This window comes from Gorilla gorilla, chromosome 3, assembly GCF_029281585.2.
Source record: "Gorilla gorilla gorilla isolate KB3781 chromosome 3, NHGRI_mGorGor1-v2.1_pri, whole genome shotgun sequence".
NCBI lineage: Eukaryota > Metazoa > Chordata > Mammalia > Primates > Hominidae > Gorilla > Gorilla gorilla.
In genome coordinates this window covers 158,277,060-158,293,032 of record NC_073227.2, presented here as the reverse complement: position 1 = coordinate 158,293,032, position 15,973 = coordinate 158,277,060, and the positions used below count along the sequence as shown (strand labels likewise).

The following is a 15,973-nucleotide window of genomic DNA, read 5'->3' as shown; positions in this document are numbered from 1 at the left end:
CACTAAAATTAGCTAAGAATTCATAGTCTTAACCAAAATAATGTTCATGTGTTAAACTTGCAAATACTATAAAGTGTTTTTTAACAGAGCATAATCTCTTAGGATAATGAAAAAATTTGGAGATGGATGGTGGTGATGGTTGTAGAACAATGTGAATGTACTTAATGCCAACAAATTTTACACTTAAAAATAGTTAAAATAGTAATCATTATGTATATATTATCACAGTCAAAAAAGAAGATTATATCTCTGTCTGCTTTATCACTATTAATAATAGATGTGGTCTCTTCTCACTGTACCACTATTAGACTGCCCTCATGAATGTTACAATGTGTTAACACATAATGAGTGGATTAAGAGCAGAGTTTTATAAAATTACTTCAATTAGCTTTTTTTATTTTTGAGACATATACTCTCTGAAAATCTGATGTAATTTATGGATCACATTCTCAGAAAAATGCACAAGTTCATAAACTCTTAATATTCAAATTCAGCATTCAATTTTGATTAGTATACCATTTCAATAGAGGGCCTTTAATATTTATCCATGAATGTAAGAAGCCTTTCCAAAGTAGACAAAATATGTCTAGGCCAGTAAAGCATGATGGCTGTATGATTGCATAAGCTGTACTTACAACCGTAGACATTATTATGTCAATTAAAGGGGGTTAATCAATGTTAGATTGTAATGAAAGTGGCATCATCTAGAAAAACACCGACACCAAGATAAATTTCTCTAACTCAGGAACTCCACCTCTCTCTTGTGGTGATGGATGTATGGGGTATTCCTAATCTGATGCTACAAAACTGCATTAATGTAAGCAATTAATACATTTACTTTTGCTTGGGGATCTACATTCAACAACAAATTTTTGGCTTAGAGAAAATTCCTCACACAGATTGTCTGTGTGGCACTAATGTACTAGCCAGATGATATGGCCAATTTTACTCCCTTGGAAGTTTATAGTTCTAAACGTCCACATATAAGTCTTATCCTGACAATTCTTGCCAGTTCCTTTGTAGCAGGACAAGCTGCAGACAAAACCCCTCAGACACCAAGTTAAAGAAGGAAGGGCTTTATTCAGCCGGGAGCTTCAGCATAACTCATGTCTCCAACAACCAAGCTCCCCGAGTGAGCAATTCCTGTCCCTTTTAAGAGCTCACAACTCTAAGGGGGTCAGCATGAGAGGGTCGTGATCGATTGAGCAAGCAGGGGGTATGTGACTGGGGGCTGCACGCACTGGTAATTAGAACGGAACAGAACAGGACAGGAATCGTCACAGTGCTTTTCTATACAATGTCCGTAATCTATAGATAACATAACCAATTAGGTCAGGGGTCGATCTTTAACTACCAGGCCCAGGGTGTGGTGCTGGGCTGTCTGCTTGTGGTTTTCATTTCTGCCTTTTAGTTTTTACTTCTTCTTTCTTTGGAGGCAGAAATTGGGCATAAAACAATATGAGGGGTGGTCTCCTCCCTTATTCCCCACCTTTGAGAATCTCACTCAATAGTGGGATTTCTCACTTTCATTCTCACTACCCATGTCTTCTTGCAAGACAGATGGATAGTGATTCATATAGTACACTTGTGCTGAAGCATTTTGGTGAACTAAGGTAGTGATGAAGCTTTTTATCATTTGAAGTACAGGTAGCAAACAAGGGAGCAGTAAGCAGGTTCCTATTACTATTATAACGCCTATTATAAGAGTTTTAAATCCTCCTAGTGCTGGGAACCATTTTCCAAACATGGCCCCAGGATCAAATCCATGCCACACTTGCACAGGCACATGTGCCAGTTTTGTCATATCTCTAACTATGTTTTCAACGACTTGCCCTTGATCATCTATGTGTAGACAGCAATTAATAAGGTTAAATTTCCCACAGATCTCTTCTTCAGCTGCTAGCAAGTAGTCGAGAGCCAATCTATTTTGATAGATAGCATTTCTCATCTGAGTTTCCTGCCAGGCCAGAATAGTCAAGGCTCTGCTGGTTTTATTAGTGATTATTTCTGAGACAGCTTGTAACCATATGATTTGGTTGATCATGTAAATGGGAGTCCGGTATCCCCACAAGCCACCTTGTACCCAAGTAGCAGGCTCATAATATTGCATGATTCTCTCAGGGGGCCATTCATCGTCTTTCCAATTTCCTATAGCTATGCTTTCTTTTTGCGGGAAGCATAGACAGGGAAGCCCAGGAGTTAGCCTGTTTTTATGGGCAGTAGGAAGAAAGATGGTTTAATAGTGCCAATAACACAACTACCTGCCCACCGTTCAGGTAATTTTGCGTAAGCTCTATGCCCACATATCCACTATAATCCAGTGGGGGCTGACCAATACTGGTGGGACTCCGGGTGGGTCCACACGGTTTGCAAATTTGGGAATTTACTAAATGGATTCCTCTCTGTGTGATTTGAACTCCACCAAGTGACTGTTTTTGTGGTACCGTTATACAGTTTCTGTCCCAGACAACTAAGTCATCCTACAGGGTGAGTGAATTCTTTGCCTTCTCTAGCTATGCAATATTGTCCAATAATTGAGGCTTTTAGGACCCAGAAATTATCAGGGTGATTCTTTTGAGCCGGGAATTCATCAGGAACTGGGTCTGTAGGTAATAATTCTTGGGCTTTCCATGGCCGTTGATCTCCCATTACAGTTCCTCCACATACATAACATGAAGTGACATTGAGAGACTGGGCTACACTCTCAGCTAATTGCAAAAACAAATTTCTTGTTTTTCCTGGAATTTCTGGTACTGGCACATTTAGTTCATCGTAGAAAGTTTGAAACACTGGCTCAGGAGAGTGTTTGTAAACTTCTCCTCGAATCAAGATATTTACTTGAGGATCCAGTCCCGCCCCTTCGATTCCTAAGGTCACACGCTCCCCTTTTTTCCAGCAAGGATCAAGGGGATTGGTTATTACTAGCTCTAAGGGGTTACATTGTTCCTTAGTACAGGAAGGGCCATTTTTTCCTTCCTGAAGGTGGACTGGATCCTTTTCATTTTTTATCCAACTGGCCCAAATGACACAAGACCAGTATCCACATTCATTTCCACACAGTCCTAATTCATGACAAATGTACTTATTTTCAGTCATATAGCCTTTTTCCCAACTAAAAGAGCCACATCCCCTTCCTAACTTATTGCTATTAATGGCAGCACAGGCATCAAATTTCAAGATTATGCATTTAGGCACCCGTTTTTCTTCTGTTCTGGCTAATACTTTACTTGTATCATTTATGAGTCCCCACCAGTCTTCTGTCCTTAATCTTATTTCAAAAACTGTGGACATGGGAGGCTCAGAGGGGTCATAATACACATCTGGTTGGTCGTTTCCTGGGCTACATACCTTGTACTGAGTGTCATTATATAAACATGTTCCTTTAAAGTTCCTAGGCATTCATAGTAACTATAGAACAGAAAGACTGTTTTAACTTGTTGCCCTACCTCGGTAACCTGATGTATACACTGAGAGCAGTCCTCCATGTGGGGAAAATCATGGAAATTTTTACTATACAAGTCCAAATTATAAGGAAAATGAGTTCCACGATGATTCTCCTCATGCTTCGGCTGTGCGTAGACCAGTCAGCTTCCGGGTGTGACTGGAGCAGGGCTTGTCGTCCTCCTCAGAGTCACCTTGCAAGGGTTGTCTGGGCTCAGTTTTGCCTCCCAGGTTTCAGCGGCTGCAGGTTTCACACGGCTGTGATGGATTCAGGCTGGGATTCCTTCTACCTTTACAGCCGTGGGGGTGTTCAGGACGACGGTCTGAGGTCCTTTCCACCGTGGCCGCAAAGGGGCTACATTCCAGTCCTTGATCCACACGCGATCACCTGGAGAGAAAGGGTGAACTGGGTAGAATAAGCTGATGGGACACCTCCCATTTACCCAAGTTGAGATTGTATAATTTTTCCTAAAGCCTGTAGCTGTCGCTGTAATTCAATTTCACCTAACTCTCGGGGAATGCCTGGAAGCTCCTGCAGTATAGGAGGAGGCCTATGATACAGTATTTCATAAGGGGAGTATCCTGTTTTCTTAGAAGGAGTGCATCTAATTTTAAACAATACCATAGGAAGGGCCTGTGTCCACTTTAATCCTGTTTCCTGACATAGTTTCCCTGAACTATTTTTGATAGTCCGATTCATTCGCTCCACCTTTCCGGAACTCTGAGGTCGGTAGGTGACATGTAGCTTCCAAGTGATTCCTAATGCCTTTGCTTCTTCTGTACCAAGTCAGCCACAAACTCCGGACTGTTATCTGAGCCGATTCGTAAGGACAGTCCAAACCTAGGAATAAGATCTCAGAGAAGCATACGGTTACCTCATAGGCCTTTTCAGTTCATGTTGGATAAGCCTGCACCCACCCAGAATAAGTACACACAAGAACCAGCAAATACTTGTTACCTCCACATTTCAGCATTTCTGTGAAATCCACCTGAAGATCCTCAAAAGGAGCCGCTCCATAAGCTTATATGCCACGCAGAACAGTGGGGCCTTGCCTCACATTGTGCTGTCAGCAAGTAATGCACCGTTGTGCTACTGCTTTGGCAAGGGTTGGCAAGTGTGAGATGTAGAAGTACCGGCCTAACAATTTTACAAGTGACTCTTGACCTAGATGAGTGGTTTCGTGCATGGCCAGTATGATTGTGGCTCCCAGCAACTGCGGCACAGCTACCCTCCCATCTGGCAGTCTGATCCATTCTCCTTTTATTGCCTGCCCCCCTTCTGCATGGAAGAAGTCTTTTTCTTCCTTAGAATAGGTAGGTACCAGGTGAGGTGTTTGAGGGAGTAAGGGGGCTGCTACAGATGCCTAGTAAGGGGTAGATGCTGCTTTTTGAGCTTCTGAATCAGCTTGAGAGTTTCCTAAGGCCACTGAGGTGGAGGCTTGCTGGTGTCCCCTGCAGTGCATGACTGTCACCTTCTGAGGTTTCCACACTGCCTCTAATAGTTGTAAAATTTCTTGTTGATATTTTATGTACTTTCCCCCAGAGTTTAACAGGCCCTTTTCCTTATATAATGCTCCATGCACTTGGAGGGTTAGAAAGGCATATAGAGAGTCAGTGTAAATGTTTACAGTCTTACCTTCACTGAGTTCTAGAGCCCGAGTTAAAGCAACGAGCTCAGCCTTCTGGGCTGAAGTGCCCTGTGGCAATGGTTTGGCTTCAATGACAGCATCCAAAGTTACCACCACACATCCTGCACATCTTTCTCCTTGTGGGTTGATGAAGCTGCTCCCATCCATGTATAACTCTCAGTCTACTGATGCCCATGGCTAGTCCTGAAGGTCAGGTCTGCTAGAATAGACTGAGTCCAACACCTGTACACAGTTATGCTCGACTGGGGTCTCTGATACTGGGAGCAGGGTGGCGGGATTTAGGGTGTTACAGACTTCAATAGTTAGGCGGGGATTTTCACATAGCAAACTTTGGTACTTGGTTAATCTAGCATTTGTTAGCCAATGATGTCCTTTGGTATTCATCAAAGTTACCACAGCATGGGGGGCCTTTATATTCAGGTTTTGCCCAAGGGTTAGTTTATCTGCTTCTTGTGCTAACAGGACAGTTGCCGCCAGGGCCCTTAGACATGGTGGCCAGCCTTTGGAAACCCCATCAAGTTGTTTTGAGAGATAGGCCACTGGCTTTGGCCAGGGCCCCACAGTCTGGGTTAAAACTCCAACTGCCATTTTTTCTCTTTCTGACACATAGAATGTAAAGGGCTTTGCCAAATCTGGTAGTCCTAGGGCTGGGGACGACATAAGTTTTTCCTTTAACTTACAAAAAGCTTGCTGCTGTAGAGGCCCCCTTTCAAAATGCTCCCGGTCTCCCCTCTTTGTGACCCCATACAAAGGTTTGGCTAGTACTGCAAAGTTTGGAATCCATAACCTGCAAAACCCCACAGCTCCTAGGAATTCCCTTACTTTCCTTCTGGTTCTAGGTTCCAGTAGGCTGCAGATGACCTGCTTTCTTTGTGACCCCAGGCTGTGCTCCCCTTTCCGAACTGTGAATCCCAGGTAGCGTGCCTGCTGTCTGCAGATCTGAGCTTTCTTCTTGGATACCTTATACCCACAGTCCTCCAGGTGCCAAAGCAGGGCATCCATCCCTTTTGCACAGCCGACTGCCGTGGAGTGTCCCAGCAGAAGCTCGTCCACATACAGGAGCAAGATGCAGCCTAGGTCTTTGGCGGGAAATTTTTGCAGGTCTCAAGCCAGGGCCTCCCCGAAGATAGTAGGGGAGTTCTTGGACCCTTGGGGAAGCTGGGTCCAAGTGTACTGAGTAGTGACACCTGGCTCTGGATCTTCCTACTGAAAGGCAAACAGCTTCTGGCTCTCAGGAACTAGTCTGATGCTAAAGAAGGCATCTTTTAAGTCCAGACAGGTAAACCAGATGTCCTAGCTTGCAGTAGCCCTAACAATGTGTAAGGGTTAGGAACTGTTGGGTGCAGAGTCACTGTAGATTCATTGACCAAGAGCAAGTCCTGTACTGGCCGGTAGTCCTTGGTCCCTGGCTTAGGGACAGGCAGGAGGGGGGTGTTCCATGGAGACTGGCAAGGAACTATAATTCCATAGGCTTTCAAGTGCCTGAGATAAACCTGGATTCCTTTGAGAGCTTCTCTGGGAACCAGATAATGCTCTTGTCTAATTGGCTGGGCCCCAGGCTTAACTTCTATGAGTACGGGGGCTTGGTTGACCGCCAATCCTGGAGGATTATCCTCTGCCCATACTCGGGGCCATTGCTTAGCTAGAGCTGGTTTTATCTCTTGGCCTGGCTTGGTTATAAAAAGTCTCCATTCTTCTTCCTGGGGGACCGTAAGGGCCATGATAACTTCTGTTCCTGGTAACTTTAGCTGTAAAGAGCCCTATTTTGTAAAGGAGATGGTGGCTCTCAGCTTGCTAAGCAAGTCTCTTCCCAGCAAGGGCAAGGCACAGTCAGGCATGTACAAGAACTGGTGAACTATTTCATGTCCCCCCACCGAGCAGGTCCATAGTAGATAGAAAGCCTGCTTAGTGGAAACTCCTGTTGCTCTGATTATATCAATGGCTTTCTTGGATAAGGGGGTAACCGGGGTGGTCACTACTGAATGTTCAGCACCGGTATCGACCAAAAACTTAATGTCCTTGCCCTCAATTGTAATCCTTACCATGGGCTCCTTGGGGGCGCTTGAGTCCCATCCCCTTCAGTCCAATAGCCCTTCAGCCAGATTGAACAAATCTCCCTCATCTTTATCTGAGGTCTTTTGTTCCAAATCACCTGCTTTTCCTTCAGTTGGGGACACTTATCTTTCTAATGTCCTATTTCCTTACAATAGGCCATTGGTTACTTTGCAAGCGTGGGCGACTAGACTGGGTATTCTTCCCAGAACCCACCTTTCCCTCTCCTTTCGGGGGAATTCCCCTAATGGCCATGGCCAGTAAGTCGGCGTTTTGCCTAGGCTGGCGTTCACCTTCCTTACGGCTTTCTCTGCAGCTTGTTGCATCTCCATTCACAAACACTTGATTGGCTATTTCCAGTAACTGTGAGGTATTCATATCCACAAACCCAGCCTGTTTTTGCAATTTTCTCCTGATTTTTTCCGCACTTTGACTAACTAAGGCCACGTTAATCATGCACTGATTTTCAGGGCTATCTGGATCAAAAAGAGTGTACATACAGTGAGCCTCACACAGTCTTTCACAGAATTGCGCTGGACTCTCCTCTTTTCCTTGGATGACCTCAGAGACCTTATTTACATTTGTAGCCTTTTGAGCCCCTTTCTTTAGACCTTCTATTAATACCTCACGGTACCATCTTAGCCTCTCCATGTCTGGTCCTTTGTTTGGGTCCCGTTGGGGGTCTGTTCCTGGCAGCTGAATTCTTATATATTCTTGAGGGTTTTGGTAATCGGCTGGGACGTGCTCCTCTAGCCACTTAGTTGTGCCTGGAGCACCCTTCACCTTTCATCTGTATTAAAGAGGTACATGAGCAGCTGACGGCAATCAGCCCAAGTAGGATTATGAGTCCGTATAATAGTTTGGAGCAAGTCAATTAAAGCTTGAGGCTTTTCAGTGTAAGATGGAGTATTATTTTTCCAATTGAGGAGGTCAGCAGAGGTGAAAGGTTGATATACAAAAGCATGCCTTTCCACCATGTGTCCATCCTCATCTACCCCAGTATATTGCTGCTCTCTCAGGGGCATCTGGATTCCAGTCTTGGGGCATAAGCGAGCTGCCAAGGCAGGAATTTATCCCGCAGCTTCACTTCCTCTTTTGTCTACTCTGGCTGGTCTAGGGGTGTGGTTATCTGGTGGAGGTGTAGGTGCTGTGGGCTCAGGAGTGGGGAGCCCTTCCTCTTGATAAGGAGGGGGTACTGCTAGTACCAATTCCTGCCATGATTCTTCTGGTGTTGAGTCAGACACGACTTTTGGTGCTGACTTCCCTCAGCAGGTGGAGTGAGAACCTTCCTTAACTAACTATCCGTTTGCTACTAATACTGCTGCTGCCTGTCCTCTTAACCACTCTGGGGGGCCCAAAACTAGCTGTAACCAAGAATCTATATATAGGAACTGATCCGGGTGCCCTGGCTTACAGGTTACTCTGTGCCATACCTTCGAGACAAGGGACCTGTCCAGGCTTCCTTCTGATGGCCAACCCACCTCTAATGCTGGCCAGTCTATCTCACACAAACTTCTAAGTTTTCCTGGTGTCATAGTGACTCCATAGTCTCTCTTAAATCCCTTTTTGAAATTTTTAAACATAGTTCCTAGTGGGGTGGGCTTACTTTGTGCCCGACCCATGTTTCCTCAAGGCAAAACACCACACTCACACCACACGCACACCACAAAACAAAGAATGGGTTAAAAGGGCACACACACACTTTTACAGTTTACACCAAACCAGAATCAAAACCAAAATAAGAGTATCCAGAAATCCAAGCCAGGTCAAAACCAAAACCAAAGTATCAAGCAATCCAAGTCAAGTCAAAAACAAAAACCAAAGTACTAGTACAGGCATGCTGTGGGTGATCAGGTCACACTTCCACTCAAATGGAGTGGGCAATTTCCAAAGACTAGTCTTACCAAGTTTCAGTTGTCTGGACTCCAAGTGCCAGTTCCTTTTTGGTGTTCAGCCACTGCATTGATCTTCCATGGGGGCCTGCCATGTGCTGCTCTGGCGAGACGTTCCACTGGGGCAATTGCCTATCCAGGAGTGCTCTCAGGATCCTCGTCGCTCAAGCTGGCCAGAGTCCCCCACAGGCATGCTCCACAGGGCAGGCCTAAGCCACCTAAGGGGCTGCCTCAACCGTCCATCAATCACCTCGCTTCCTGGTCAGGGAACCAAGAAATGTAGCAGGACAAGCTGCAGACAAAACCCCTCAGACACCAAGTTAAAGAAGGAAGGGCTTTATTCAGCTGGGATCTCACGTCTCCAACAACCGAGAGCCCCAAGTGAGCAATTCCTGTCCCTTTTAAGGGCTCACAACTCTAAAGGGGTCCGTGTGAGAGGGTCGTGATCGATTGAGCAAGCAGAGGGTACCTGACTGGGGGCTGCATGAACTGGTAATCAGATCGGAACAGAACAGGACAGGGATTTTCACAGTGCTTTTCCATACAATGTCTGGAATCTATAGATAACATAACTGATTAGGTCAGGGGTCTATCTTTAACTACCAGGCCTAGGGTGTGGTGCTGGGCTGTCTGCTTGAGGATTTCATTTCTGTCTTTTAGTTTTTACTTCTTTCTTTAGAGGCAGAAATTGGGCATAAAATATGAGGGGTGGTCTCCTCCCTTACCTTAAAACAGAGATTAAGGAAGGTTTATATCAGGTTGCAAGTTGAGGTAATGTTTTCTTCAAACTACCTTTAAACTTCTTTGTCACCCATGGCCACTCCTTGCCCCTAAGCCATAGCTTCTAGACATTCAGGTAAATAATGAAATTATTAGGTTTTCTTAAAACAGATATTAGAAAAGGTAAAACAAACTCTCCAGCAAGATCTTATCATGTGTTAGAAACTGGGAGGTTAAACCTAATTTGGCTTAAGAAATGTACTTCTTACTTAGCTTGCTTTCTTAAAAAAATCAGTATTGCAAAAATATGTATTTAGTGTAACAGTTCAAACTATTGCCTTTTTTTTTTTTTTTTTTTTTTTTTTAGACAGTTCCGTTCTGTCACCTAGGCTGGAGTGCGGTGGTGTGATCTTGGCTCACAGCAACCTCCACCTCCCAGGTTCAATTGATTCTCTTGCCTCAGCCTACCGAGTACCTGGGATTACAGGCACCCACCACCACACCTGGCTAATTTTTGTATTTTTAACACAGACAGGGTTTCACCATGTTCACCAGTCTGATCACGAACTCCTGACCTCAGGTGATCTGCTCACTTCGGCCTCCCAAAGTGCTGGGATTACAGGCATGAGCCACCATGCCTGGCCTATTAACATTAATATTGAGAACAAAGAAGCTAATAAGATGTTCTGAAGAGGCAGAAGAATGTTAGGGCTCAGCATAAGAACTCTGGAGTCAGTCTGTGCTTGAATTTCAGCCTAATTGTTATATAACACAGAGCAAATTACTTATCCTGTCTATGCTTATGTTTCCTTATAGGGAAATATTATTTGCCACAGGAAGTTATGAGTACTACACATATAGAGTTCTTAGAATAATTTGTAGAATATAGTAAATGCTCAATAATTAGCTATTAACTAGTTGGCATGTAATTTTGGAATTTATCTACATGTGTACTACTATACAGAAAAATAATCACAAAATCTGGAGAATTCACAACAGTCATTTTAGTTATTTTTTCAAGTTTTATTCTACCATATCAATGACCGTTCACTGAAGAAACCTAGCAGATCATGACATAATAAGTCAAAAGTGCCATTCTATAAAATGCCAAATTGACCATAAATTTATTTGAGATTTTTTTAAAGTTTTTTTCTCCAAATTTAGTTACCTTTTAAAGTGTAAAGCCTCACATAAACCAACACTTGGTAGTTGTTTATGTTCCTGGAACTTTTTGATGATATTTTTGCTATCACTGAATCTCGAGATGAGGGTGAAATGAAGGATTTGCTTCTCCTCATCCTCTTCCTCCCCTTCCATCTTGGAACCAGATTACAGAGTTTGTATATCCTGTCCTTAAAATCCTTTAAAAACAAAAATCCTTTTGTCAAATCTTGTGCACCATGGTTCTTTAACATTCTAAACCTGCTACGGTTGCTGGAATAGTTTATTATAAAAAGAAAAGACAAGGGGAAAAAAAGAAGAAAAAAATCCTGAGCTCACAAATAGGCTGTTGTGGAGCTAGAGCTTAAAGAGGCTCTGCTATAAGGTATATTTCATAATATGAAAAGACGGGCTGATTTTAGCCCCCTCGCCTGGTGGGATCAATCCTGTCAGTGTCATTTATTTGCAATCCCTTGTGATTTCTGTGTCCCACAACCCTTTTGCATGAAAATGAACCATAAAGGCAGTCAAAACACCTGCTTTCCTGACAAGACCGATTAATGCTTTGATTTATCCCTCTAAGTAAGAGCTAGCCTGCCGCTACAAGGGCCTTGGGTTGGCATATAATTCATGAGACTTTGAAGGTCTTCTTTTCTGTGTCCCAGAGTTTCAATTGTGGGTGTCTTTTGCATATACTAGGGACCTCTATTAACTTCCAGAACACTCAGTAAAGCTGGAAGCCAGAGTTTTTAGTCAACATTGGTTCAGGTATCTTCAGTTATTAAGTGACTGTAAATTATTGGCATCATTTGAAAGGCCTTCAGAATATATAGATGGGCATTTCTCAGGACCTCACTTAACTCCAAGAATCCAGAAAAAGAAAATAGGCATCCCGTAGTTTACTTCAAATTTATTCTCTTTGTAGTCTTCTAAAGTTGACACTTGTCTTATTTTTTGTGTGTTATAAACAGGCAAGCTTGAGAGTGGTGTTCATATCATTGAAGCAGAACGCAGTACTCTTTCTACTTCTGGACACAGGGCATTGACAATCTCCTTCAGTGTCTTTATCTCTTAGGAAAGGAAATGGATCTACAATGCCATTAAACTTGGGTAAAATGCTCATGTTACAGGATATAATTGCAGATCATAATATAAGTAATTGTAAGATTAGTTAATCTTGAAAATTAAACCAATATGCCTGAGTTCGGAAGACATTACTTGGTAAGATGCCTCTTTCCATTGTCATACTTAAAAGAATAAATTTATTTTGTCTTTCCTAATTGAACTGTTTAAATACATTTCTTTTAATGAGACATGGAAAAAACATTTTCTCCCATTTAATTCCAAAGCCTTTCAAGCCATTTTTAGAAATTTGGTACTTGAGACTGTATCATTTCAGCTTAAATAAGTTTGAAGGAGTATTTCATGAATGCTCTATAAATTAGCGTTTTTCTTGCTCTAAAGGATGAGCCTTCTGTATAGTGGTGGTGCAAAATGATACAGTCATTAGAAAGACAGTTGCAGTGGAAGGCTGTGAAAGGAAAAGAAAAAGAGAATTCACTAAAAGGCAAGATAGCTTTAGAACGAGATGAATATTTGAAATCTTACTAAAAAATGAATATCTTGAATGACATACTTCTGAATACTGGTAATGTAAAGTGGTCAGCTTCAACATAAAACTATTTGTTGATATTCTGCTATATTCCAGGAACATACAAAAAACCCCATTAAGTTATTATAAAACTGAGCATAAAACTTCAACAATTTGCAGAAATGCATAGCAAGCCAGTGTTGCAAAACTGGGCAAGCTCCAAAGCTAATTGTCTTTCCATCATACCCCACAGCAGTGAACAGTTTAGGCATGGACATGGGGGTTTCTACATGTGCCTTTGGAGAAGGCAAGTAATTAAAGTTCAGAGATCATTTATATTTTTCAGCTTTTAGAAAGTGCTAGTGCTTATAGCTTCAAAACCTTCTGCAGCTGGTCCTATTCCTGCAAATGTGTGTTTCTGCTGAGAATTTGGCTCTCCTCCAAGGACATGCATAGATAAAACCAAAGGCCTGGGTAACGTCTTAGCTTCAAGTCAGTTCAAAGGCCTGAGGGGACATCCAATTTGTGCTGTATTTATGTTTAGTTAAAATGACCTGGTTTAAAGTACCCTGCAGCTTCCTAGCAGGATCAACTTTGCAAGGATTAACAAGTCAAAAAAATAAAAACAGAAAAGCTTTTCTTCCTTTTTTGGCTTTGTTTAATGAATTATCAGCAGACAAATAACAGAAGTCTGCTATAAAATCATCTGTGGGATTTCTTTTTATCTAAGTGAAGGAGAAATACTTGTAACTAAAAGTGAAGCTTTGCTGAATTTATGAATCTCTTTACATCTGAAAGCCTAAAGAAATTTTTTGATAGGAAAGAAACTGGAGTTAATTAAAGTCTGGTGGTGCTCATGTAATCAGAGTATTAGTATTAGCATATCAGTTGAAATGAAAAAGCTAAATCAAGTTTCTATGAGAATAGGAGGCTGAATGCATAGTTGTTATCAGCTTGAACTCAAATACCAGACTGTCTGGATGTGATTCCAGCTATTCCCCTACCATTTGCAAGACCTTAACCCAGTTATTAAACCATTCTGATACTGAATACTATATTCTGCACACAAGGATTCTAATAGGACCATTTTAATTAGACAATTTTCACAGATGCAAAGTTCCTCTTGCATAGGAAACACTCAGCAAAGGTTACCTATTACTGTTACAAATAATAACTAATGCTTAGTGGGTAGTAGAATAGATGTCAATCCCATTCTTAAAGGTGAAGGGGCTAAGACTCCAACTGTGGGAACAGCAAGAGAGAAATTAAAAAGATGTAGCTTACTCTAAACCTCTGCTCTTTCAAAGATCCCTTAGTAGTTAAGACATAAATGAGGGTAGGCTTTCTGCTTTTTCATGAACATGTTTCTATGGTCATGAATATGCTTCCCAATACCATTTGTCACCAACAGGCTGGTGAGCAAAACTTAATCATCACTTATTTCAAGTTAAATTAAATTAAGTATTCAGCACAATTGCTACAGTTTGAATGTGTCCCCCAAAGTACATGTTTTGGAAAATTGACTCCCAATATGGCAGTGTTGGGAGGTGGGACCTAAAGAGAAGAGTTTGAGTCATGGCGGCACTGCCCTTATGAGTGGATTAATGTTGTTATTGCAGGAGTGGATTCATTACCACAGGAATGCGTTCCTTATCAAAGGATGAGTTTAGCCCACTGCTGCTCTCTCTCGCCCTCTCTTTGCCTTCTCAATACAGATTGATGAACAAGAAGCCCCTTCCGAATGCTGGCCCCTCCGTTTTGGACTTCTAGCCTCCAGAATTGTAAGCCAATAAATTTCTTCCATTTCAAGCTACCCAGACTCAGGTATTCTTTTACAGCAGCACAAAAATGGGCTAAGACAACTATGCTATTTTATACAGGAGAACTATTATCATTGAATGCCTTTTAATGCACTGAAATGCAAAAGATTTGGGTTTTCTTAACAGTTATTTCTTTGCATCATTTGGTGCATTCCCTGCACCTACTAGCCTTGAAAGTATTTTTTCAGAAGAGTTCATAAATCAACAATATCAATTTATCTTGGATAATCAATGGAGATTAAATTTAACGTGCACAAATCTTTTTAAGAATCTATTAATATTTTACTTTTTTCCATAAAATATATTTCTATTAAAAAGGCAATACATTTGTATTAAAGTACATTTGGAAAACAGAGATTAAATAGGAACAAAAATGCACTAATTCCACAAAAGAAAATAAGTTAATATTTTGGTGTATTTCCTTCCACTTATTTCTAGAAATAAGTGGTTATTTCTTTATGTGATCATGTTCAATTAGGTATTTTATTTATATGAGGAGTGTGATGCTGACATTATTCCAAACCATATTATTCACACGTATCTTTTCCCTTGTGTTTGATACATGTTTACACATCAAGGAAGCAGCATGGTGCTCATAAAGATTTAACTGAAAGGAACTACGTAAGTAGTAATTTGGTTCATCCCTTTGACTATTTAGGAGACTTACTGGAGTAGTTTTCATTGAAATGACAGCACTTCTTTTCCTTCCATAATCATCTAGATTCCTTACATTAGAAGAGCAGTCTTTGCTATGGAGGACACAAAAACAGTTTTAATGCTTTATGCCTTCAAAAAATCTTTTTTTCTGGGAAAAGAAATATCTATTGCTCTATTGTATGCATTAGATATTTAAATAATTTTTCTAATTATGATTGGTTGAACTAAATGAGGCAATGAGCTCACAAGGCTACATACACAGTTAAACCTTTATTCTAGTAGTAAATCCTAGTAGAATGATCTTTCATTAGTGAACAATATTGTTCACAAATTGGTGTACATTAAATCAATTATTGGGTTCAAGGGGACCCAGTTTCTTAATTACAAGATGGGTTAGAATTCTGGCTCTGTCACTCTGAGACAATGGGCAGTTTGTGCCTGAGTTTATTTTATAGGGTAGATACTGTAGAAACATGAAAGCTACTAATGCAAATAAATAAAATTATGTTATGTTTCAGTAATTTTCTAGAATATTATAAGCTATAAACATGGATTCTGTGTGTTTATTTGTTTTGTATTTGGGGAATATTCTTTAGGTAAAGATGGTTTGGAAGGGGATTGGCTATATCACATAGCACTTTCACACTGACTGGATTCAATTGTTCATGCATGTGAGTCACCTTAAACTAGGAGCATCATCCTAAATATTACCAGTGCCTACAAGCTGTAGAGCTTTAATAATTTATTTTTTGAACACATACATTAAGTAATGTGGCTACTTAGGAGTGATTACCTTTTTGGTGACAAACATCAACGAAGGAAGTAACAAAGAAAGTAAAAATAAAATTATCTCCATTTTCTAGGGCAGGAGTCAATAAACTTTTTATGTAAAGGAGCAGATAATACATGTTATCTGCTTTGCAGGCCATATAATCTCTGTTGGAACTATTCAACTCCACCACTGTGCAAAAACATTAAAAGATGATGCAC

General features: G+C 41.3%; 1 protein-coding gene across 1 annotated transcript; it reads right to left on the bottom strand.

Moving 5' to 3' along the window:
• Positions 1-2,228: 2,228 nt before the first annotated feature.
• On the bottom strand, positions 2,229-9,392 carry LOC134758268 (endogenous retrovirus group 3 member 1 Env polyprotein). The gene is made up of 2 exons (XM_063705138.1): positions 9,047-9,392; positions 2,229-3,829 (listed from the first exon to the last, which is right to left on the bottom strand). Exon 2 carries the CDS (start codon positions 3,397-3,399, stop codon positions 2,476-2,478), a length of 924 nt encoding a protein of 307 aa, XP_063561208.1. The 5' UTR covers positions 3,400-3,829; positions 9,047-9,392; the 3' UTR covers positions 2,229-2,475.
• Between the last annotated feature and the right edge of the window lie 6,581 nt (positions 9,393-15,973).